We start from the raw sequence: 26,789 nt of genomic DNA, 5'->3' as shown, positions 1-26,789 counted from the left end.
TTAATTAAGCAAACTTTTATTGAAGCATTAAGTTTTGTGGTACAGATTTTGAAAATACATTTTAACTGATTAAAGTCCAACACCATGAAGAGAGAAATTATGACACCAAACTTCCCCTCTTCTGATCATACTAGATTTAGATTAATATCCATTCGACAGCTTTCACTTTTCTATCAGAGGCTTATGTTTTCATACTTATATAAATCTGTGCATTTTTCAACTAGTTAGAAAGGGATCTTCAGTATATTAAAAAAAAAAAAAATCAGACCTCAAGCCAACAAATGTCATCATCAAATCTCTTGGGACACTGTTCAAGAACAAAATCCACTTGAATTATTGGTCCTCAAAAATATCAAGCACCAAAAAGCATCAGGTGCCACATTACTTACAGATTACAGAATCAAATTGACCTCGTTGGTAGAATGCTTCTTCAATGAAGCCTTTAGTCAACAACAACATGCTTAAAATAAAAGTCAAAACAGTGTTCCAACCACTTGATTACTAACCAAGCAGATTTTAAAATTTAGAAACACTAAAAAAAAGTGTTTCATTTATAAATACGGAAGGAACAAAACACCACTGCATCAATCCAGAAAGAGTCAAAAACAATGTTGCGAGGACAAGAGGGAAATATCAAATTTAAATTAACTTTGCTGGTCTCACAGCTGCTAAAATCCCACAGTTATTTGCTGAAAATGCCAACTCTTGAAAGCCTGCATCTACATCCATTAATGACCATTTTTGAACATGCCTTATTTTTTATGAATAGCATTTTACTTCACTGTCTGTCCAGATAACCTAGACAGTTCTCACTTTGTGCAGTCATTCACTTGATGCCATCAAATCATGGTTAAAGGAATCACCACATTAATTAAGAGGAACAACAGATGAAGTCACAACACTATCAAATACAGCATAATAGTCTCATGCACCACAATATCACAGGACTTTCAGTCACAAGATAAAAAGGCATATCGATTCTGCTTGGAACAACAAAATCAGGTTAACAGAATATTGTTTACTCACAATTAGGTAGAAATGGCTGCTAAGGAAAAAGTTATGGTGAATGATCCAAGCTGACCGGCATATCTAGTCTGGTAAATTCCATATCCTTTACACTAAATCTCCCTATTAAATTTGTTGATTAAAAAAAACCATTAAGTTATTTGAAGATCTGTGGCTATACATTTGGTGCTCTATTAACTGTGGAGTATGGAAATGGCATAGTTAAAACCTTAATAACTTTGCCAATGCACTCTTAATCTTAATCAGCACATATGGAGAAAGCCTTGATGCCCCACCCCCTACCCTTGCCAATCATACATGAAAGAGACCACACCAAACCCACCTTGACCTGAATTAAGATCTGAACCAAGGTTTTGTTCCCCCAAAAGTGAAAGGCTAGTGTTAACTCAGTGTAACAGTACATTGCTCATTTTATAAAGGGAGAGGGAGGAATCACTGAGCTTAAGAACTAAAGATACAGGGAGCAAAAGTAATGTTCCAATACTCAAAATTTATATAATAAGCAAAATCATCAGCTGTAGTAATCATTAATTTTCTTAAGGTAAAATTTCTAACTCCTCAAGTGCAAAGAAACATTTATGTTTAAGTACGAATTAGTTTCGTTAGAATTAATAGAGAAAAATGTGGTCTAGAAATAGGAAGAAACTGCCCATAAAAAAACCTGGCAGCAATAGAACAGTCCCAGATGATTTAGGCTGAGGCCAACACCTAATGAGGACGAAAGCCTTGTCTGTGGGGAATTTTTGGTGATACCTGGAGAAAAATTACACCGTGCATAATCCTAATCGAATTGTTTTTACAAGTGTTGTAAAGTCTCATACAGTAAAAGTTTTTCTCTACATGCACTTCAAGTTCACAGCAAGAGTGGCATAGAATACCTAAACACAGAAGAGAGCAGTCATGCAAGATATCTAACTCCTTGATATAATAATGCATACAATTCAAAATGATTATACTATGATTACATCTAGGGCTTTCCGAAACTACAAGGTGGTGGGTATGGAAAGCATGGCCCCCTGTATCATTGACTAGAAAGCTGCCACCACCTTCTATTTGTGTTCTCTTTTTGCGTTTTTTCTTCATTTTTCTTAATCAACTCTGCTGTTGCTGCTGATTCTTAGCAAAACTGGTAAAAACGAAATTGTAATCATTGAACTGAGCAATCTGGCGATCAAGACGTTTAAACCCTTCAATCTTTTGGGCCGAAGAAAACACTGTGCGACATTTAGAACTCTGGGGGGAAAAAATTAAGAAACCATTTAGAATATACCAATGTCAAAGTAGCTTTTAAGCAAACAAGGTTATGAAATAAGTATTTCATTTGTCATATCTTCTCATTAGGACTATACTGGGTTATTTAGGTTAGCTTCTTAAAAAAAATATTTTAAACATGGATATGAGACATCTTAGAATCCCACCAAGCTTGAAATACAAACAGGATAGTAGTGAGAGATCACTATTGGTACATATTCACTCTTACAAATCTTACTGTAGGTTTTAGTTCTAAAGCACATATTTGTTTATCTGAAGAATTGTCACATATCCAATTGTTTCTACTTGCTCTACCTATCTAATATAGTCTTATCTAAACCCAAATATGGAAAACATTAACTTTAGGAAAAATGGTATAGAAAAAAACAATTACAATTATTCATATTTTTCTTGAAAGAACTGCTCTATACATACCCCGGGTTAATGCATTATCAAAAATAAAAGGTTACCTGATTTACAAAGAGGGTGGTCACAAATTTTCCAGGCTTGAAAACTTCCACTACTTTCCTGATCAGGTCATCATAAGAAGTTTGACCTATGTTAGTTTCAAAGCTAACATAAGAAAATTCTGGTTCTGGAGTGATGTGAATAGTCCAATAAGTTCCCTTAGAGGAAAAAAAAATTGCTTTAATTATAGGGAACATTTAAAAAATTAAGGGACATATGCTGACCACTTTGGTGAAGCAGAATTACTTACATCCGATTTCATTCCATTCATTGAATACCCACAAGGATTGAACATTGTAGCATCAATGACAGAACCTGGTATCAGGTCACGAATTCCACTCACCTGAAAATTTTAAATCAGAATTAAACACTTAATGACTGAAGAGAAACAACATGAAAAAGGAAAAACAGCATCAAAAATTAAGACTTTAAAAAAAAAAAAAGCCTACACGAGTGACATCATTTGCAGTAACACCATCTTTCATGTAGAACTGGTCCATAACTGCTGGGTCAAGCTCACTCATCAGAATTTCCAGTGTCTGATCTGGCTGATTAATTACTCGGCTCTCTGGAAAATCCAGAGTGTACAAGTACCTAAAAAAGACCAAAATTTTACCTTACTAAATAATGATATAACTGACATAATTCTTAACAACAAAAACTTACAAAATTTTACTGAGACATACCAGCAATCAGAATTCATACGCCCCATACAATATGCTGCTCCATCTGTTGAGAAAGGAAGAAATTTTAAAACCCAACCCACATTATTAAGTCTAATATCACCATCTTTCAGTAATTAATCTTGAAATATATTATGGCTCATATCCTTTATCATAGGTTTACGGGTTATTAGACTTAAAATAGTCATGATGGAATATATATATAAGTAGATGCAAAGATAGATATCCTCTGATCTCTACACCACTATAATTTGATCTGTTATTCATGGCTACAAAAAGAGGATATAAATAAGATGAACACTATGAATAGGTTAGATGTGGCCAAATCCCAATGGCTATAAAAAGAGGTCTGATTCATCTATGCTATATGACACTGATGGTGCACACAGGGGACATCTCTCCTCATACTAAACTTAAAAAAGACACCCAAACTAACCAAGTATTTATTAGATGTCCTACCAGATGCCAGACACCATATTAGAAATGCTGGGCAACAATTCACAACACATATCCCCATATCCCCTCCCTACCCAATCAAAACCATCTTTCTACTCTCAGACATCCAAATGGAAGAGGACACCCTACAGGTACCCAACAAAAATAGATACACAAAATATTAATATCTGGCCTTAAAATTTTTATTCCCCCTTTCCTTCTTGTCTTCAGAAAAAAAGGTACCCAAATTTCTTTTTGTTTTCTTGATCAGTAAAATTTCAAAACGTCAATGACTTCTACAACTACATTATAATTGAAAGTAATTTGCACCCACATCACTAAAGTGATTTTATGACTTAAGAAGTCATTGTGGTACAGCAGAAAGAGCCTCAGATCAAGAGACAGAAGGTCTGGATTCTAGTAAGATACTGCCTCCTTGGGTAAATCACTAAAACTTTATGGGCTTCAATTACTTCATATATAAAATGATGTGACTGGAATAGTTTGTCTCTAATCTCCCCTTTTAAAATAGTTTATGTATAATGTTTGGGAAATCTACTTTCCCCATCCTAGTAACCATATTAATTAAGAATGGCATAGAAATAAAACGAAAGGAAAATTCCTATTTTCTTCATGTTTCAGATGCCATTACAGAAATTATTAGGTTATTAAGAGCTTCTACAATGACTAAGACTATCATAGACAAATCAGAGTGAAAAATGTTTAGAATATATTTCTTCAAGGTCACTGTCTCAACATTGATATAACCCTGATTGAAAAAAAAGAGTTTCTGAATCTCAGTAGACAGTAATACATTATTTTCACAATATTTATCATCACAATGTTTTTGGAAAAAAATGACATTTCAATTTGAAATCAATTCACAATTATAGTCCTAAAAGCTGAGTATGTGAACAGAATGCTGGACTTGTAGGTTAGGACAGTCTAGGTTCAAATCCTACCTCTAACACTAACTAGGTGTGTGACCACACAGACAAACCCCACCCCTAAAAACTTTTGAGCTTTAGTTTTCTAATCTATGAAATGAGGCTGCTAATTATTAAGGAGTATTTATGTAATTCCATAAAAGGCTCAAATGAAATAACATATATTAAGTAATTCTCAAACCGTAGGCTATATAATTTACTGTTAATACTTATATTGCTGAAACAAAATTATCCCAAATAGAGAAATATATGAAATAAAATCTTAGAATTATTTCAACCAGGATCCTTTTCAGTTAATATGTGCAACCTTCACAAAATTTCTAGAATTTTCCATAATTCAATACCCATTAATAAAATTTAAATAACATATATATGCTTTGATTTAACATGAACTTACTTGGGAAAATGTCATTAAGGAATTCTACTTCTTCCTGGAAATTCCTGTGTGGGTACTCCTGGTGGGAAGGCTTCATGAAATTCTTACGAGAATAAAAGAAGCTCTGAAAAAGTATAAATGTACAACAATTAAAATGACATATAAAAATCTCTAGTCATAATTACACCCTTTCACCTAAAATAATGCTGTTATACTGCTTCAAAAAAAAAACAAAAAACTCCTTTAAACTTAATTTCTTTCCTCCCATAAACTCACAATTTCTTTTCTGTTACATTTTTTATATAATCTTAAGCTCCTTGACACCAAAGAGGTCTTTATCTTTATTGCCTTCTACTGAACTTAAAAGAATGATGGTGGTAAATGTAATTATTTATGGACATTTTATTTAAAACAATAGTTTGTGATCTAACACAAAGAACTGTTTCTTTTGAGTCAGAACAACTTTAAGCTGGAAAGAAGAGAATGAGGAGAAAGAAAATTGGAAATTAAGTGCAAATTCGAATGAATGGGTGGCTTAGAGTTATAGGGTGTGTGTCTTGTCCCAAAGTACTTGCTGAACCACACTTGAAATAAAACCACATTAGAACAGGACACTAAAGTATGCAGGGTCAGTCACAAAGCCAATTTTACACACCAGAAATAAAGGGGGAAAAAAACTACAACCCAATTCTTACATATACTGTACCCATAACTATGTCAAATAATCCCAAAATTTTATCCAAAAGATAAAAAATATGTTCAAATGGCTTGGTCAAATATTACATTTTAAAGAAATCCTAACACTCATTCTACTGACAGTAGTAGATCAAAAAACATTATCTTTGTACTAAAGAACCTAATAAGAGAACTGTCAATGAACATTAGTTGATATAAAAGAAGTTTATAACTATTTTAATAATATGAAATGAAATATAAAAGCCAAGAGTTACCCTTAGTATTTATATCCTAACTCAGTAGAAATATAATTAGTGGAAAGTATTTCTCCTTCCATTAATATTAACACAAGATCATCTAATCCTTTAACAAAATTCTAATTTCTGGAAAAAAAAAAAAAAAAAAACTACTCATTAAAAACTTTCCTGGAACCTGGAAAAAACTTACCTTTACTAATATGCTACATAGACTGATTATCTCACTCCCCAAAAGAAATGTTCTTTCTACTTGGAAAACAAAATGACTTCATGAAAGCTTCCAGGAAATATTTTTTTTCCTCTTCTCAAAAATTTAAATCAAGAAAAAAATTTCTGTTCTAGGCATGTCATCAATAGAAATACTAAAATGTTTTGTATACTTACTTGAATCGAGTCAAACCCACTGTACTCCCTAGCAAGCTCCAACAGGGGGACCAGTGCTTGCAGTAAGAGGGTGGTACCACATGTCTTCAAAATGAAACGTCTCTTGGAGACAAACATGCTACTCTCACTGTAGGTGATAAGAAAAAATCCAAGGATAAATCACAACAATGGTTCAGAAGTTGAAATCATCACACAGAAACATTAACAGTAGAAATGGTCACATCAGGCAAGTACTTGTGTAAAAGAAATATATAACATTTTACACAGACTTCTATAATTTAGATTTTGTCTACAAAGACTAAATTCCCATAGAATATTATTTACATATTAATTCACTGTCATATGTATAACTCAAAAAATGGATTTGTTCATCATTAAAGTCAACAAATAATTCAAAAGCTAACATGGTACACACCTGAACATCAGCATTCATTTCTACAAATAGAAAAAAACCACAAAACTAGCACATGAACATCAGTCTCCATATTAATTATCCTCAAAGAGCTTGAAAACCCCAGAAAAATCCAGATGTTTTTATACTATAGAGGTGTGTGTGTGTGTGTGATAGAAATTTTTTAGGTTACTCAGGAGAGCTTATTTTGAATTGTACCTTTAAGAAATTGCTGCTATGGAAAAGAGTGACTTGACAGATTCCATTACTTTTCATTGAGGTAGTCACTTAATGAGTAAACTATTATTTAGCTTTTAAGTACAGAGCATCCCCAAAAAAAGTTTTAAAAGCTGTCAACTTTTGATAGCTTTATCTGACTTTATCAGCCAATGAGAAAATAGTAAGAGGCTGAAAATGTTAATTAACAACCAACAACCTGCTCACTATGTAGTCCTCCATCACTGCTTTATACCAACATTTTGGTAAATTTATTTATATTTTAATAACAAATTTTTACAAGTTTTCTGAAGTTAAACGATCCAAATTGTCTTTCTCCCTTCTTCCCTCTCCCCTCCCGGAGCTGGAAAGCAATTTAATCTGGGCGATATATATTTTATCACACAAAACATTTCCATATTATTCATTTTTTATAAGTGAATAATCTTAAAACAGGAAAACCCCAAAACATAAACCCAAATAAACAAGTCAGAAATCATGTTTCCATCTGCATTCCTACTCCAACAGTTCTTTCTCTAGAGGCAGATGGCATTCTTTGTCACAGTTCCTCAGAATTGTCCTGGATCATTGTATTGGTTAGTAACAAAGTCTATCACTACACAATATTGCTGTTACTGTGTGTACAATGTTCTCCTGGTTCTGCTTATTTCACTCTGCATAAGTTCACGTAGGTCTTTCCAGCTCTTTCTGAAATCATCATGTTTGTCATTCCTTATAGCATTAGTAGTATTCCATCACCATCACATACCACAATTTATTCAGCCATTCTCCAATGACATCCCCCTAGTTTCCAATTCATTGCTACCAAAAAATTTTTTTCTCCTTTTATTGACCTCTTTGTGATACAGACCTAATAGTGTGGTATAGCTGGGTTAAAATGGGCAAGCATTCTTTTATAGCTCTTTGGGCATAGTTCCAAATTGCCCTCCAGAATGGTTTATCAGTTCACAATTCCACCAGCAATGCATTAGTGCCCCAATTTTGCCACACTCCCTTCAACATTTATCATTTTCCTTTACTTTCATATTGGCCAATCTGATTAAGGTGATACACCTCAGAGTTGTTTTAATTTGCATTTCTCTAATCAGGAGGGATTTAGAACACTTTTTCATGATTATTGATAGCTTTGATTTCTTCTTCTGAAAACTGTCTATTCATATTCTTTGGCCATTTTTTATCAATTAGAGAATGACTTGGATTCTTACAAATTTGACTTAGTTCTTTACATATTTGAGAAATGAGACTTTTATAATTTTTTCCCCAGTTTGTTACTTCCCATCTAATTTGGGTTGCATTGGTTTTACCTGTACAAAAATTTAAGTTGATATAATCAAAATTACTCATTTTATATCCTGAATGTTTTCTGCCTCACAGGCATTAAATAACCAATATGATAGTTGGTTTTTTTTTTTAATAAAAGTAATTTCTGTTGTAATTTAGTACAGACTTAAGTAACTTGGGAACCTAATTATGAACCAGTTATGCCTTAGCAGCTCCCATTTTAGATAGCACTTCAAGATTTAAGTTCTTCAGGGTGAAGGGGAAAAAGAAAACTGTATTCTTTTTAAACTAAAAAGTAGGATTTTATTACCTGAGTACATAAGCTTCCTGCTTGTCAGTTTTTGTCACACTTATGATTAAACAATGCACATTCTCCAAAAGTTTGTCCCACTCAAACCTAGAAAGAAAAATTTACACAATTAGTTCACACAGTCCTCAGACATCACCTCCCTACTTCCTCCCAAGATATAGCATAGAAACGCATCTCTTATAATTAGAGGGGATTGTACTATCAAATTTTTCTAAATCTGGGCAATTGAAATTCAAGCAATGCCAATTAATATACCCATCACTGTTGGACAGTTTCCTGTTGGGAACATGGACCATTTCAACAATTCTAGTTTCCCCATTTTGTTCTTGCCAGAATGTTTTTTTTTTTCAAATTCTGTTCCTATAAACTGTCTTACTTTGAAAGTAATAATTAGGCTGCTTTATCTATGAAAATATACTATTGTAAGCTTTCCTAAAATAAGCAGTCTTCATGACACAGTATGCAAGCAAAAGTGAACAATTAAATAATTTCTAATTCCATTGCTAGGCATATATTCTTATGGAGATCAAAGATGGAAAAGGTTCCACATATACCATATAATGTTTATAGAACTTTTTATTATAACAAAGAATTAGAAATAAAGTAAATATCTATTTCGAACTGCTAACTCACTTATAGGACATGCAAATATAAAGGAATGAAATCACAATGTTTTAAGAAATTATGAATATGAAGAATTTTGGAAAAAAACATGGGAAGACAAGAATTATAAATTTGGTATGCAGAACCAGGAAAATATACACAATAATACTATGCAATTAGCAATAACAATTGTGGTCTCCTAAAGATGAGAAAATGATGCCCCTTCCCTCCCTCCTTGCTGCTGTAGGGGGCCAACTGTGATTATGAAGTATTGATTACATCAACACAAATGGATAAGACTCATGGTATATAATGAGACTTTTTAAAAACTTGGTCATTGTGAAAATTTACTTTGCTCTTCTCTTCTCCTCGCCTGCCCCACCTTGGGGAAAGGAAGATGATGAGGGGATGAGTAAGTTTTCTGTCCACTGGAGAAAAAGTTATATAAAAATAAAAGATAAAAATTAAATGATAGTTTTACTAACAAAAAAGCAAACATTTCTATTTTTTTGGTGCTGATTTCATGTAACTACATTAAACCATCACTAAGCTTCAATGGTAAGATATATAACCCAACTGCAGAGAAACATACAAGATTTCTACTTTAAACAAAGGGGAAATAAACCTTTAACCTAGTCTGAAAATCTTGGTTTAACAAATATGAGCCTCGCTACAAAATCTAAGATTAACTGTTTTATTTAACCAAAGTGGATAGTTATTTTGTACTACCCAATTTAAAAATTGATGTTTATGTTTTGTGAGGAAGTAAAACAAATCAAATTTTCATTAAGTTTTACTCCAGGAATGTCTTTATTGATACCACATATTCCTTTAAAAAAAAACTTAAACATTTTACATTTCATTTTCATACAATCCCCCTAGCATGAGGCAATTCAGTATCTAAACATTCTTCTACCAGAGAATTAAGGTGTTTACTCAAAAACATCACAGATTCAATGATGAAGGGACTTTTGAGATCATCTAATAAGGGCAGGGATTTTTTTACCCTGGTATTTATGATCTTTTTTTTTTTTTAATTACAACTATTTCAAAATTATCTCCCCCACACACACACACAAACACTTAAAATCCTATGTTTTTTACTTTATGCACTTAAGAAGCATTCTGGGAAGGGGCCCATGACACAAAAGAAAAAGGTTTGAGAACCTCCCCCCCCAGGTAGTCATCTAGATCAGCTTGGAAACCTTCAGAGATGGGAAACCCAAGAACTTCCTATTTCACTTTCAGATATTTCTATTATTAGGAAAGAACCAAAACTCTTGTCTCTTTAATTTCCAACCTAATGGTCCCTGGGGACAACCTGAACAAGTTTATTCCCAAGCACACTATTGCTTATTTCCTACATTGCTCTGTAGATTTAGGAGGCTAAGAGGTCACTATAGCTTCTTTTTCTATTGCTCTATGTAAGCAGAGGGGAGAGGATAATAAACCTACTTGATAGCTGCCAAGTCAAGACAGGCCCCGGCTGTCTCCTTCCAATTATTAGTATTTCTTCCCCTCCTCCCTGAGGCACTCACCACCTTTCACATCCCAGCATTGCATCTGTCAACAACCTACTGCCAGAAACACAAGAACCAATCAGGCGTCCAGTACTGTCCTGCCCAGAAAATCTCAGCTTTGAGCTTTGTTGGCCTCTCCTATGCCTTACCAGCCCAAAAGGTAAAAGGATTAAGTGAGAAACCATCTTCAACTTCAATTAACCCATCAAGGTGATATAAGGTTAAGGAATTAAAACCCAAATATGGTTAGGGTAGCTTGTCTTGAACATAAGTTCTCAGTGGCTACACCTGCTATCATACTAGGATAGAATACACTGGTATGTTCTGCCTTTGTAAGGATGGCTAAAGGAAATGAAACCTTTGAGAAATTTTCAGTTATTTCTTCAGTTGTGCCTGACTCTTCAGACTACATTCTTGGTAAAGATCCTGGAGTGCCATTTCCTTCTCCAACTCAATTTACAGAGGAGGAAAATGAGGTGACTTTAAGAGAAGAGTCTTCCTGACTCTATGCTTGGCACTTCATCCACTGGGGCTGCCTAGCTGCCCAAAGATTTATTAAAGTCAGCATTCAGGATCAATTTTTGCTCAAATGTTACTGAATAGCTTGATTTAATTACTAGTACTTGCAATAGCACTGTTTACTATTTTTCACTGTATGTATTACAATGATTTTGACTATAGCTAAAGTTTTGTTACCCATACTACAAACATAACCAGTATTTATAAATCATTTTCCTAGAGAAATGTCTTCCATATAACTGAATTCTAAAACTTGAAAATGCACAGTCATTTCTTTTAAACCTGAATGAACTAAATGGTTCTAAGGAAAACTGGGAACAAAGCACTTTTGAATCAGGCTCTCTGATACATGGAAGCTTAAAAAATTCTACATCTTTCCCTTGTGCATAAAATGAATACAACTTACCACACAGGATTGTTGTGAATAAAGTTATTATATAATCAGAATTTTTACTGTTACTAGAAATCTTATACTCCATACCCCAAAACACATTAAAATAATTTTTTGTCTGTTTAAGAAGTTAAAATACTGACTGTGTACCATGCATTGTAAATCTATATACAAATTTTGAGAAGGCACAACCCCAATCCAATTTATTAGATGATATTCTTAATACTGTGATTACTTTATTAAAACCCAAGAAGAGTTCCAGTTATTTGATTTGTTCAAGGTCAGACATGACAGAACTAATATTTGAACCCAGATGCTGATTCCACACTGCTCCTCCCTATTGCCTAAGCTCCTATAGAGGACACCAGGCACTTAAAATGGAATGGCATAAAAAATTCAAAAATAGAATTGAAGCAGTAACAATTAAAACAATCTATATTTTTTCCTGGATTCCCAGCAGACCAATTAGTGTATGTAATGTCACATCTACTTATCTGTTGCACTTTAAGGCCAAATAAACCATTTTTGGTAATTTTATTCTGATGAAAAAGTCATCATTACATATAAGGCATTGGGAACAGGGAACAAAGATATACACAGAAAGATTTAAGATTTTCTGTGACCTCAAAGATTATCATCTTTATGTAAACAAAACAGATGGGAAAACTGGTTGGAGACTGCTATGGAAAAGGAGGGTGTATGATATATTTTATCTTAGTGGCAATCACAGATAATTTCTGCATTGAGGTATAGAAAAGGCCATTCTTATTCTGGAATGAATACAAAGTTCCATTTTAAAATATGACCTAGAAACAATTTGTCAAGTAAAATAGTTAGCTGTTCCTAAATTTCAACAAATTATATAACTTTACAGGAATGGAAAAATCATATAATTTCACCACATATTGTTCATCATGATAGTTCCACTGTCAGATGTAGGAAAATTGGGTGACAGCATAACAAATATACAGCATTCCAACTAATACATAATTGGTGGAGCTGTGAAATAGTACAACCATTTTTGGAGAGAAATTTAGAATTATGCAAGTAAAATGACCCTTTGAACTAGTATTATTATATTCTATCTATGTTTCTAATCTTGTCACTAATACTAATTTCATGACCACAGACATGTTTACTTGACCTCTCCAGGATTCAATTTTCTTATCTGTACAGTTACTTTTGAGAAATGTTTTGTAAATCTAAAAAACTATGTAAGTGTGACTTATAAAGCAGATTAAAGCAGATCTGTACAGTTACTTTTGAGAAATGTTTTGTAAATTAAAAAACTATGTAAGTGTGACTTATAAAGCAGATTCAACTTACATCCAATACTATTAAGATTATCCTTTGTAATGCAAACATATATTTAAAAATAAAATAATCATTACTGGAGCTTATACCCCAAGGAAGTCAAGAAGAAAATATCCCCATATACTTGAAAACACTTTATTAGGATGATTTTTTTTGATAGTTAAGGATTAAAGTAGATGCTTATCTCCTCGAGAATGCCAAACAAACTGTGGTTTATGAATGTAAAAAACTTAACTACTGTAAGAAATTACATGTATGATGACTACAAAGAAGCTTTATGAATTAATGCAAAGTGAAACAGCCAAGAAAAGAATGACAGAACAAAAATGACAGAAAGAATGACATAACAAAAAATTAAAAGTAAATGTAACAAAATTATGAAGCTCAAATGAGACAAATGAGATATTAAAAGTCATCTCCAATCTATCCCTTTGTGGTAGTGGGAGGTCCACGGATATTATACATTGCAGATTATTTTCAGAATTTCTCAATGTATCCATCAATTGTGCTATTTTTCTCTTTAAAAAAAATTGTCATATGGAATGGCTCTCAGAAAGAGGGAGGTTGGGAAAGGGCCTAGAGCATTATAAGAATCACACAAGTTTTCAAATGTTTTAGCTTTAAAGCTATTCACCGCAACTATAAAAACAATATAAAGAAAATAAAAAAATTTTAAGTATATAGAATCATACAGTCTGCTGAAGGAGACAATTACAAGGAGAAACCAAGGCAGAAATGAAATCACCTCTTGGAGTGCTGTTTAGAAACTTGGGAGAACAAATCATCCAGTACTCATTGAATCAGAATCTAAAAACCAAATCATTCCCAGAGGCAGATTGGAGGGGCAAAAGGGTGAGGGATATGAGGGTGGGCACATGAGACATTCAGTGACTCATAAGCCAAAGACAATATAGTCCTAATAATATTTTGAGCATCAACATTCAGATCCCTTAGCCACTGATCAAATATCCACAAGTGTCACTTTTATCATATCCCAAGACACCCATGAAAGCTTCAAATCAAAACTCCCAGCCAAAGACCTCCTCCCTCTCTCATCTCTCCTGCTCATGCTCTAATCCACCCAAATAAACCTAATTATTCTCCACTCCTACTTGACAAGTCAATAAACATTTATATATGCAATATGTCAAGCACTATACTAAGTTCTAGGGGCATAAAAAAAAGACAAAAGGCAGCCCTTATTCTCAAGGACTTTAGTCTAAAGGGGGAGGACAACTTGAAAACAACTGTGCATGCTAGAGAGCCACTGAAGTTTTTGAGGTGGGGGGTAGGGGTGGAAGGGAATAACATGGTCAGAATCTGTGGTTTAGGAAGATCCCTTCTGGCTACTAAGTGGAAGATAGACTTCTGACCCATTTTGGTTAAAAGAGAACTGTAATCAGTTCTTGGGATACTACCTTCTTGATAGAATAATGTGTCCACACTGAGAGGCCTACTAGACTTGTAGTCAAGAAAAACCTAAATTTCTAATTCTGACTCCAATATGTATTAGATTCATAACCACAGACAAGTTATTTAACCTCTTGAAGATTCAGTTTTCTTCTCTGTACAGGTTGTTTTGAGAAACTTGTTTTGTAAATTTAAGAACACTAAAAATGTGAGTTATGAATCAGTTATTTATCAATGTACCTTAGACTAAACTTGTACAGAATTCTATTAAGGGTATCCTTCATAATATATAAAGTATACAGAAATAACAAAAGACTTCAGAAAATGGCCAATAGTACCCAAGATTATCAATGTCACATTAACTAGATACACTATGTTTTGTCTTTAATCCTCTGTGCACAGTATCTTGCATCAAATTAGATATTCAATTTTTGACAAAACTATACCTAACATTACAAGGAATCTATTCAGAATGGCCTCTTTAGGAAAATACAATGGTTTGCATACTATTAATTTAGAATAAAATTTTTAAAAAGAGCTATTCAATCAAAAACCTTAAGCATGAAATATTTAAAGGAAAAGTCGGCATATAGCTATATAGATTCACTGACCTCTGTGGTCCCTTCCAATCCTATGATACATCAAAGTAGATGCTATTTTAAATAATTTGAGTCACAAGGCTCTTCAACCAAATGTGTCTCATAGGTTAGAACAGGGGTCAGCAACGTATGGCTCTTTCTGCAGGAGCCATAAAGTCAATTTTTTTTCAGGCGCTGTTACAGGAGCACGCACTGTGAGCACTGTACGGCTCTCACGAAATTACATTTTAAAAAATGTGGTGTTTATGGCTCTCACGGCCAAAAAGGTTGCCGACCCCTGGGTTAGAAGGTCAAATTTGATAATATATGAAAAGCACTATTCTAGTTATATATTGTACATCAGGAAGTCAGAAGGAGTATGAAAGATGTGTTTTGGGAGGAAAATATTTTCCTCTTTTAAAACTATATAAAGATTTTTCAGGCTGAAAGGGGGGCGGGGGAGAGGACTCGTCAGCCTGTTTACCAAAAAGATCAACTCTAATGACTGGTGCTATTAATCTGTTGCCTTTTCTGTTCTGGATAGCAGCTCAGAGAAGCTTCTTGACTTTGCATGGATTTAAGTTAGATCAATGCAGGTAGGAAAAAAAACTTGTGGGAAATACAGAGAAAGCTCAGCCCTTTAATAGGAAAAGCTTTTTTTATTTTCAAAACTTTTCGCTAAAAGGCTTTTTGGCATAGGCTGTGGATTCCTTTAATGTAAATCATTGATGCTGTAAAGTTTGAGCAATGATGTAGTCAAGTATGGAATGAGTTCCGGGAAAAGTTAATGCTGAGGTTTCAATTACTATATTTGCAACTACTGGTCCTCAGCCTTTACTGCAAGTTTTTTTTAACCATAAATATCTTGGTTTTAATGTCTTAAGTGCAACATAAAAACAATAGGATTGCCAGATATAAATTCAATACCCAATTTTAGAGCATTAGTACAACTATTAAATTAACTTGTCTTTCAGCAATAATACTATGTAGTGATAAAATTTTCACATGTAAACTTATTCTATTAAAGTAAACAGGGGGCAGTTAGATGGCTCAATGGATTGAGAGCCAGGCCTAGAGATAGAAGGTCCTGGGTTAAAATCTGACAGATACTTCCTAGGTGTGACCCTGGGCAAAGTCACTTAACCCCACCCTCACTGCCTCAACCTGTACCACTCTTCTACCTTGGAATCAATATACATGCTGATTCTAAGACAGAAGGTTAGTTTTGTTTTGTTTTTTAATAAAAAAAAAAAAAGTAACAGTTTATGCTCCTTACTTTGAGTGTCTGTGTCTAAACCCAACTCATTATCAAATAAGTGTACTGTTTTTTGAATAGTAGAGGCCAAAAAGGCTAATTTAAAATTTGATCAGATTAAGCTAGTTTTTTTCTCCCTATAGTACTTTAATGTACAGTGACAAATTTATTGACCTGTCTTCAGATCACTTCAAGAAACAGATAAGTCACAAGTAAATAGATGTTTGTATTGACACTTAATGTGTAAGAAACCCTTAAGTAATCTTTTTATTAAGCATTCTCCCATGGCTCAGAGTCAGAAATCACACACTGTTAAGGTTTTATTCTCATTTGACAGATAAGGAAACTGAGGATCAGAGGTTAAGGGTTTAGCTATCTTTCTATAGCTAAAAAGATCTGATCAGGAAGTAGAATTCAAAGGCAGATCGATCACTCCAGCCTTCAAAGCTCAATGTTTCAATGATTCATTGCAATTTCCCCCTACTTTTTTAAAAATAAACTCTGCAACTTCAACTTTAAACTCATATCCTAAAATAATTACCCAAGTTTCTGAGATATTGATCATATTTAACTGATTAGCAACTAAGCCTAGAATATCCTCTTCGTAGGAAAATTCAACAAGCACAACTTATATACAACAAAGAACATACAAAATGGCTTATAACCTTTTATGAAAATACATTTTGCTCTGCTTACACACAAAACAAGAGTTACAGATGCTACTGGTATTTTTTGAGATTGTTAAATTTATAATTTTTAAAGGTACAAGTCAATAAATGATTCACCTACTGATGTTTTTATAGGCCAACTAAGAATAATTTAGTTAGCTGCCCCTTTCTATGAACTTTATAAAATAGAATACAAAAAAAATTTTAAGCTCTGAATAGGCCAATTTTCTGTTTTCCTATAGGTTATTTTCAGAATTACTACCATTCAAAGCTTCCCAAGCTGAATTCACTCCCTCATTCAACAAATACTTATTCAGTTACTATATATAGAACAAACATGTAAGCACAATAGAGGTCATTTATTTCAGTCTTAATATAAGAACATAGAAGTTGTTAAAACAACACAAAGGTATACTTTTCTACATCTGTGTAACTGGGGGTAGGGAGGATTGATAGATGTTGCCCCCTAGGAATGGTACAAGAAAGGTCAGAAGCAGAGGCTGGAGAAGATTTTTCAGATTAAATAAACACCAACAAAAATATGGCTCGGGGTGGCTCCATGGATTGAGAGCCAGGCCTAGTCCTGGGTTCAAATTTGGTCTTAGATATGTCCAAGCTGTGTGACCTTGGGCAAGTCACTTCACCTCCATTGCCTACTGCTTTTCTGGCTTGGAACCAATAACTAGATTCTAAGAGGAAAGGTTAGGGTTATAAACCCCCCCCCCCCCACAAAACATGGGGGAGTGAAGCTTTCTAAATGATATTCATACTTTTAACAATAATGAAGGCATTACTTTAAGCAAATGAATCTTATCCATTTTATATTTATACATTCCCAGGGGAATTGTTTCTTGTGAGATACAATCCAGGTATCTCAAGATTTCAGTCTAACATTTTAATCACTTCCCACAGTATGAATCTAGGACAGTGACGGGCAAACTACAGCCTGCGGGCCAGATGCAGCCCCCTGAAATGTTTTATGAGGCCAGCATGACATTATTCCTAATCTGACAACACAATGAAACTTCAAAAGAGTTGCCTTAGAAATAGATGGACAGATGAGCATTTTCTTTCCTTTGACCCCCTCTTTAAAAAGTTTGCCCATCACTGATCTAGTATATCTAGCTCAAGGTTAATAGCTTACCAAAAAGGTGTGAGGATCAGTTATAACCAAAATTATCTTTATCAATAAAAATCTGAAAATTCCCAAATTCCTAGACTTTATTAACATATACTACCCTTTCATATGTTGCCCCAGGCAGAATTTAACCCTCATATGCAGTTTTTCTGGTCCACAAGCACCTAGGAAAAAACAAACACAAAAAAAACCCAACAAACTACAAATCAGTTTGCTAAAGTTGAAACTGAGAATGCTCAATATCACAGAAAACATTTACAGTTAAAAAAAAAAATCAAAATCGATTGCACTGAATTTGGCATATTCAGAAGACATACTAAAGAAATAAAATTATCTCCATTTTATTAAAACTATATAAACTGATTCCTGAGTCTATTCAATTCCTGATCAGAATTATAATAAGAAATTATAGAAGTTTGAAGAACAGATCCAAATTAAGCTAAGTCACACCCTGAGTAAAGTAAAATATGGAGGTTAGGGTTGGGTACACCCTTCTAACATTCCATTTTGTATTAAAAAGATGAGACTATCATGCTTCTTAACCTTTCTGGCTTAGGATTATACAAATATAATTGGCATTAGAATCAGAATTGTGACTTGTGTCTCTCAACTTCTAACCAAATGTCATTTTCTTTCCATTATACCACAATGGACCCACAGTTCCTTTATATTAATACCCACATGCCCAAGATCTCTGTACCAGTGATGACACTGTGAATATCTTATTATGCACAAGCATTCTACTTCCACAAACCATAACACTAATAATATTCTTCTGACAAGAACATCTCACTCTTCCCTTTCAAGGTATTTCTCCTTCTCAACACTACTAAGTTGAAAGTTTTCGTTCTCATGGAAACCTCCAGGCACATCACTCTTCCAAGGTGCTTGGATTTCTTTGGCCTCACTTTCTTTCCAAATTTTCAGTCTCAAATTAATCCGTTCAATTATGTTCGTCAATGTCAAATGGAACCCTTCACTGCTGCATTCTAATCCTTTTTTATTCTTCTCAGCAAAGGATCTAGTCCATAGTTCCTGCTGATATATGTATAACATAAACTGAAATCTAAACACAAAATTTTAAGAGAGGCAATCCTGTCCATAATGGATGGTTTTATACTTCATTGAAAAAACTAAGACTATCCCAAACTCCAAAAATCACCTCAAGCATTACACCCTGGGACCTCTCTCACAAAGATCAAGCCCTTCAACTTGTTATGCTTCTCAATCCCAAAGTTCTTAGCCTTCAAACATATAGAAATCTATCTGATTAAAAAACAAAATAAAGTACTTTGGCTTGGGATTAAAATGTCCATACCACTTGACCTCAAAATTCTACTTACTAGCCGTATACTTTCCTCTCCCTGACCATTAAGGCCCCCTAAACTTACCAAAATATTTAATGCAGCACACTTTTGCAGTAGCAAAGAATTGAAAACAAAAGTAGATAGATGTCCATTAACTGAAGAATGTGGTGTGTGAATGAAATGGTTATGGTATTACTGAAATGAAGAATACAGAAATGCATGCATGGATTTACACAAACTGATGCAATCCAAGATGTACAGAAGCAAAGCCAAGAAAATATACAAAGACTACAACAATGTAAGTCTAAACTTCAAAATAATAAAAAAGAATACTGCAAAATTATAAAGAACAAACATAAGCATAGTTAAGATGATTAACAATAAGTCAGCTCCCCTTACTTTTTTTAGCAGAAGAGGTTCATGAGGGTGGGAAAAGTGCTTTTGTTTTCTTTTTGTAAACCCTTACTTTCTATCTTAGAATCAATTGTATAAGGGTTAAATCACTGGAGTTAAGTGACTTAGTCTCCCAGGATCACAGCTAAGGAAGTGTCTGGAACTAATCCGAACCTTGGATTTCTATATAGTCTCCTGGTCTGGCTCTCTATTCACTCACTGAGCCACCTACCTTACCCCAAAATTGTATGTGACATTATTTTCAGAGTAAACTCTCTTCTGGAGTCTTTTTTAAAAAATCCTTATCTTTTGTCCTAGAATTGATACTAAGTATATGATTCTAAAACAAAAGAGTGGTGGTATGGGTCAAGTTAAATTTTCAATGTAACTGATTAGTATTGCTGTTTGCTTTTCTTTTTAAAAAATCATTTTTGTTTTATGAGATGGCTCTCTGGAAGAGACAAAAGGAAATTAAAACAATGTATAAACAAAAAACTATCAAAAAACTAACTTTTTAAAATAACACACCACAAAAAGTAAACAGTATGAAATGGAAATTTATAGTTTCATATGAAATCCTCTGTCTTCTAATACTGCAATTGGAAGTGTTTTGGGTTGGTTTTAAAATTCAGAATCTTGCCCCCCCCAAAAAAACTACTTTCACTATATACTATCTCTCCCCCCTCTTTCAAGCACCTGTCCTATAAAATATATGCTTATTGTTTCTTCCCTTTCACAGATTGTATATATAGTCTCCACTGATTCCATTTTCTCATCTTCCAGTTGATTTAAGCCCCTTCCATTTTCAACTAAAACTACTCTCACCAAAGTCAGCAATTATCTTCATGGGTAAATTCTCATCCTTCTTGATCTTTCTTAATCTTCTTCCTTTGGGAATATACTTTTTCATGACTCTTCTTAGCTGTCCTCTCATTTCTTTTCAGTCTTCCATTTTCTCTCCATCCAGGGCTCAGTCCTTGAATTTCTCTCCATAATCTTTACCAGCTTGATCTTCTTCCATCTGATAGACTCAAATTATTTTACTATCTCTGTGCAAATGACTCCCAAATTTTCTTGTCCAGCCTCCTGCCCTCACCCCCTTGCTCAGAGTCCAACATCTCCTTGGACAAATCCACTTGCATTTCACAGTTCTATCTCAAAACTGGCAAGTTCAAAACAGAACTCATTATCTTCCCCACCCCCTTAACCACACACTCTCTTTCCTTCTAACTTCCCGATTTCTAGCAAGGCTATCACCATTCTTGCAGTCATCTAGATTTTAAAAGGCCATCTACAGAATCAGAATGTCATATGCAGATAAAATTACAAACTCCTATTTGGCCTTTAAATGTCCCTTCATAAAATGGCTCTAGGCTGTCTTACAGGCATATTTACAATTTACACATGACCTAACCATATAGAATTATCCCATTTCCTACCATTGCATGGCAGACTTCAGTCATGTAATGTTACCATCAAACAGCTGATAGCCATGCCACAGTGGATAAGGTGCTACATTACTGTAGTCAGGAAGCTCTAACTTCAACTGGCAGTGGTGGACACTTTAGCTATGTGACCCTGGTCAAGTCATTTAATGTGTGCCTTAGTTTCCTCAACCATAAAATGGAGATAACAGCGTTATTTATCTCACAAGACTGTTGGGGTGATAAAATGAGAAACATGTAAAGTGGTTAATGAAGTGCCTGACCCGGAGTAGGTGCAATATAATTGTTTATATCCAATTCCTTCTCTCACCCTCATCCCCACTACTTCGGATGCCACTCTTCCTGTTCAAAAACAAAACTACTCTTGGAACTTGAATCAGAGGATTATAGATTTCAGGTTGGAAGGGAATTTAGAGGTCATCCACTTTAATCCCTTCATTTTACAGATTCATGAATTGAGCCTGAGAGATGTTTAACAATTTATTTAGCCAACTTTTGAGAGAGCTAGAATTTGAATTCAGGTCCTGACTCCACATCCAGTGTTCTTTCCTGGGAGATCAATGCAAATGCTTCAACAAATTACAATAAAACCCACACATAAGAACTTCTAAACCCCAGGCAAAGGTACTGTACTTATTTAAGGATAAAGACTATATATAACACTACTAGTATTATATAGCTATTATAACTACTCACTGAAGTAGGCAATGCAAATATAAATTATATTCCATTTCACAAATGCATAAACAGCCTCATAGATGTTAAACTCCTTTTCCAAGGTCACTGTAACCTTCAACTCCAATGCTTTCAATCAGGCCTTACTTCAGTCTAACATAATATGTGGAAAGACATCTATGGTTATATACTTTAATCAGCAGTACAATGACTCAAATATTTTTTGAGTTCTCTATACTAGGTGAAAGCTACTTTTAGTTAACAAAATTTAATTCCACAGGCCAAGTAGGGAAACATTACTTAAGTTTTATAAGGGACATAAAACTACTTGGGGTTTCCTTTTCCAGTCTCAAATCAAAACCTGTTCTAATTATTCATCAAAAAGATGAATATATTTATTCCATTGCAATATTAACCTACAAAACAAGCCTCAACTTGTTTAGTGCACACTGAACTAGACAGATACTCTAAAACTTATTAGTTTCCATAAGCTAACAAGGGAGATGGGAAATATGCCAAAAGAATGATACTATTTTGTAATCATCGTCATTCTTTTTACACACCTTGGAAAATTCTAAGACAATTTCTTCTTTAATGATGTTCCTCAGCCATCTTGGCTTAATACCTGGGGGGGAGGGGGTCAGAATTTTATTATGGCTTCTATATACATAATCCATCACAACCCTGCCCCATAAAATGAGGAAGATATATAGTTAGGCTTGTTTATACCTAAACAAAAATCTCTCATCATACTATTTAAACTTATAGTCAGGTTGGATAAGCATTTGGTGCTAGCCTGCTGAACCTGGAAGTTCAGGTCAGAGATGAGACAGTAAAAACTAGGTTAGTGGTTCTCTCAGGGAAAACACACACACACACACACACACACACACACACACACACACACACACANCTCTCAGGGAACACACACACACACACACACACACACACACACACACACACACACACACACGCACACGCACACGCACTCACACCCTCCTCTCTCCCACTCTGCTTGTGGACTGACTGCCAGATGTATTAGAATTCGATTGGGAGTATCTCATAATACATCAATAAAATGAGGTCTCCCCAAAAAAACATGTCGAAGCTATTAAAAAAAAATCTCTTCTTTCCAAAATTTCTAAGCAACATAATATATTCCACCAGCTGTGTTTAAGTTTCCCAAGTAGCTTAACTATACTCAGTTGGGTCAGCTACGAATTATTTCCAAATTGATAACGCTATTGATTAAAAAGTTTAGAAAAATGCTTCTACAGAAGAAATTTGAGGGAATCTAAGAAAGATTCAGGTGATTGCTCAACTGCCTATAAAGCTTAGTAAGTATTGGGGCACAAGACATGAATCCATTCTCCTAAATGCTTTTTCTTGAGAAGTACCCTAGAGAACAGAAAAAGGCAACTTGGTGTCAGTGATAAGAGCAGAGTTTTGATATTTGGGTTACAATAACTCTTCCACTACATAACCCTTAGGTTATAAAATAAATCATTTCAGTTTAGTGGGCTTTTTCATGTTTAAGTACAGTAATCTAAGAGAAGCATAAATAAGAACTTCGAGAAAAAGGATTCTCTTTCTTATATAATGGGCAGTCAGATGAAGCTCATGACACCTCAAATAATGGTTTTAAAATGCATAAAACAAAATAGTTAAAAAAAAAGAAATTTTAAAGTTTCCAAAAATGTTTTTTAAAAGTTCATGGGCTGCAGACTAAGAATTTCTGCATTCTAAATTAACAGTTTCCCTCAAAACAAAAAGATCCTACAAAGTAATTAGTTTATCAGCTGACATTTTGCATAGGTAGATTAAAACCTAACATCAAAAACTGTTCCTAAAAGTGATTATACTTTTTATCAACATCCTTCAAATTCTATGGTACTAAGTTTACCCATTGCCTTGTGAAAGGAGAAAAAAACCTACAAAAAAAACTAAACCATAAGTCCTCCATCAAATTCTTTTTTTCCAAAAAACTATAAGCTTTGGGACAAATATTTTATCTGTTGGCCAACAAAATCTGTAGCTAAGATTTCTAACTTCTATTTAATGAATATTTAAAATAACCTTTTCTGAATACTTCTAAGCACATCGGTTTTTTTTTTAATTAATTTTTTATTAATCGCTACAGACATACAAACGAGAGGCTTTGCAATGTCTTTTTAAGTGGGAGAAGTTGTGAGAAGGAAAGGTAACAGTCCTGCAGTTAGTCTTAAGTGCCACCCAAAATGTATTAAGAGCCAAAGGTCTTATTCATTTATATGCCTTGTAATCACAATGAAGTCCAGAAAAATCCTTCAGTTTTTGCTGCGGAAAAATGAACTTCAGAACGCGTCTAAAATATCTCCATAGCACCTCCTAGTTTCCCCTTAACCCCAGTTGCTCTTTATCAGAGGATTAGGGCTGAGTGGCAGCCAACATTCTTCAAAAGCCCATTGGCTGACAGCCTTAGGGGCCCAACATTCTGCCTACCCAAAAAAGCTCTCATTGGTTGCAACTTTTCAATGAAGAGAAGCCTGGTAGACTCTAAGCCTGAGCTATGAACCTCACGCGTAATCATAGTTATGGCCACTGTGGGGGAGGGTGGGGGCAGAAGAATGAGAAGGAAAGAGACAGTTAAAGCACGTTGGCCCTCCAGAGACACCAACCAGGTAGCCCGACACTACTTTAAGCAAAATTTCTTAAATGTACTTTTCGTTATACACGCCAGGATCTCCAGTAATGCAATTGCTTTCTTAAAAAGGGTAAATCAAGGGGGGCTGGGGGAGATAGGCTTTTAAATTTATTCCTAAAGGGACCACCAAACACCATCAGAGAAAGGAGTTTCTGAAAAAGGCCTCTGGCATTGTCGGTTCTTTGCCCTCAGGTGCAGGGAGCAGGGGCCCCAGATCCCCTAGACCAAGCTTAAGGCATTAGGTAGTATAATACGTTACACACAGAGCATTATGTCCCCAGGCAGAAATAATTGCAGGTTGGGTATCTATCCTATTAACGCTGCACACCAGCTTCTCATGCCCCCATCTCACAAGCTCAAGTAACAGGTTATACACAAGGTCAGAAAAGCCTCCAACCAATACTTCCCCTCCAAGCCTAAAGCCCCCGGGGGGGGGGAGGGGGTTCGTTATGCCCGTAGGGGCAGCCACCCACCAGCAGCTGCTGCAGAACAGCCTCGAGGGCAAAGGCGGGCCTCTGGCCCACAGAGGCCATGTGTGCCACGCGCTAGGCCAGAGATTTTGGTGCAGAGCATTTCAGGGCGACGGTGGCCCCCAGGTCCGAGGCTGTCGGGAGGACTGCGACACCACCGCTTCCCGTCCCCTCGCTCGCTCCCCTCCACATGGAGCCAGAGCCAGCCTGCAGGGACCTGACTAGTACACAAGGGGGAGGCCTCGGGAGGCGGGTTTTTATGGCGGCTCCGCAGGAGGCCTGCTTTAACGAAACCCTTCTCAGTGGAGGCGCCAGGAGAAATTCCCCTTCTTCCAGGCAACGGCGGGAAGAGCACATCAGTTCCTAAACCCCACGAGGAACGGAGGAGGGGGCACAATACAGGATCGGGGTTTCCTAACGCTGACAAAATCGCGTCCCGAGATAGAACCCCAGGCTTATAAGGCTAGAGTAGGCGCCGCCGATCACCACACCTGCCCGGGGGTGGGGGAGAGAAAGGGGAGGCCAAGCAACTGGCCCGCCCCCCCTTCTCGTCTTCCCCCCTCCCTCCAGGCGGGGGCGGCGCCCAGTAGCCCGGATGGGTGAGCATTCCATTCCTCAATCACCTGAAGCCCGCGCTCCCTCACCCCACCCCCGGCCCTCGAAAGGACGTTACCTGAGCGCGGCCGGCACGAGGCAGAGACCCCACCGCAAACGGCGATCCGGCTCCCTCCCCCTCCTCCCCCCCTTCCTCCTCTTCCTCCTCCTCATCATCACGAAAAATTAGAGCGCCGACTACCGAATACAGGATTTTACCACCTGACGGCGAGCAGCTAGTCCCCGGCCCTCCTCTCAACCCCAAGCTCAGCCCGCTGACCGCTTATCCGTGCTACCAACCCCTCCAGCCCCCACGCGCGGGCCCGACCTTGGGATGGTGCGGAGATCCCCAGATCCTTTGCTCTCGTCTGGCTGCTGCCGGGAGAACCAAACCTCCAGCAGTTTCTCGGTCCCTTCGAAGAAGTGTGCAGCTTCCATCACTGTGAGACAAGCGAACAACCAACAACCACAGAAAATCAACTAAATTAAATCTCTTCTTCTCCCGCCGCCGCCGCCTCCGCTGCTGCGGGTTGTTCCTGCTGCTTCTTTAAAGTTCAGGAGGTTGTTTTTTGTTTTTTGCTTTTTTTTTTGCGTGCGTGTGGTTCTTTTTTTTTGCTTGTTATAATTTTATATTAACTTTTTTTAAAAAAAAGATTAATAAAATTTTTCCCGGCTTTTTTTTTTCTCTCGTGCGAAAGTTGAACGTGAGTCTGTGTTGGAAATAGAGGCAGATGCTGTTCAGTCTCTTTTACTCCGCTGGTTCCCGTTACAGAGAAGAGCATAGAGCGAGCGCTAGCTAATGTCGCCGGCCATACTGTGTAAGCGAGGGCGCTGCGTGAGCAAGTCCCTTATATAGCCCCTCGCCCCGCAGGGCCAGGAAGTGACGCACACGACCACGCCCCTCCCGCTCATAGCACCAGCAGGCTGTCAATCATTTGCCATTTCAGGTTGGGGCGGGCCTCCCGCGAGCGCCGGGAAGCTGCCCTGCCTGTTCGGGCTTTTGCCATGGCTCCCTCGAGTGGGAGATAGCAGAGGATATGACTGCATTTGTACTAAGCAGAAGAGACCAAATTGGGGTAGAATAGGAACAGTCTAGACGAAGTTG

At 36.0% G+C, this 26,789-nt stretch overlaps 1 protein-coding gene across 3 annotated transcripts; it reads right to left on the bottom strand.

Annotated features, from left to right (window-relative positions):
• On the bottom strand, positions 1 to 26,504 carry AMD1 (adenosylmethionine decarboxylase 1). Of its 3 annotated transcripts, XM_044676707.1 has the most exons (9): positions 26,013 to 26,504; positions 8,722 to 8,808; positions 6,503 to 6,629; positions 5,208 to 5,310; positions 3,432 to 3,474; positions 3,195 to 3,339; positions 2,996 to 3,088; positions 2,748 to 2,903; positions 1 to 2,259 (listed from the first exon to the last, which is right to left on the bottom strand). In XM_044676707.1, the coding sequence occupies exons 1-9, from the start codon at positions 26,120 to 26,122 to the stop codon at positions 2,119 to 2,121; spliced, it is 1,005 nt and encodes a 334-aa protein (XP_044532642.1). In that variant the 5' UTR covers positions 26,123 to 26,504; the 3' UTR covers positions 1 to 2,118. The 3 variants fall into 3 exon arrangements, with proteins under 3 accessions (XP_044532642.1, XP_044532643.1, XP_044532644.1); XM_044676708.1 differs by lacking the exon at positions 8,722 to 8,808; XM_044676709.1 differs by lacking the exons at positions 3,432 to 3,474; positions 5,208 to 5,310; positions 6,503 to 6,629; positions 8,722 to 8,808.
• Between the last annotated feature and the right edge of the window lie 285 nt (positions 26,505 to 26,789).

This window comes from Gracilinanus agilis, chromosome 4 (assembly GCF_016433145.1).
Source record: "Gracilinanus agilis isolate LMUSP501 chromosome 4, AgileGrace, whole genome shotgun sequence".
Taxonomy (NCBI): Eukaryota; Metazoa; Chordata; class Mammalia; order Didelphimorphia; family Didelphidae; genus Gracilinanus; species Gracilinanus agilis.
The sequence above is the reverse complement of the archived record's forward strand: the minus strand, read 5'-3'. Positions and strand labels throughout refer to the sequence as shown.

Coding starts and splice junctions, on each gene's coding strand:
- AMD1 (XM_044676707.1), bottom strand. CDS start 26,122: ATGGAAGCTGCACACTTCTTCGAAGGGACCGAGAAACTGCTGGAGGTT. Junction 5,311..6,502: donor GTGGGTTTGACTCGATTCAA/GTAAGTATACAA, acceptor ATACTTTTTCAG/AGCTTCTTTTATTCTCGTAA. Junction 3,475..5,207: donor CCTTAATGACATTTTCCCAA/GTAAGTTCATGT, acceptor CTTTCTCAACAG/ATGGAGCAGCATATTGTATG.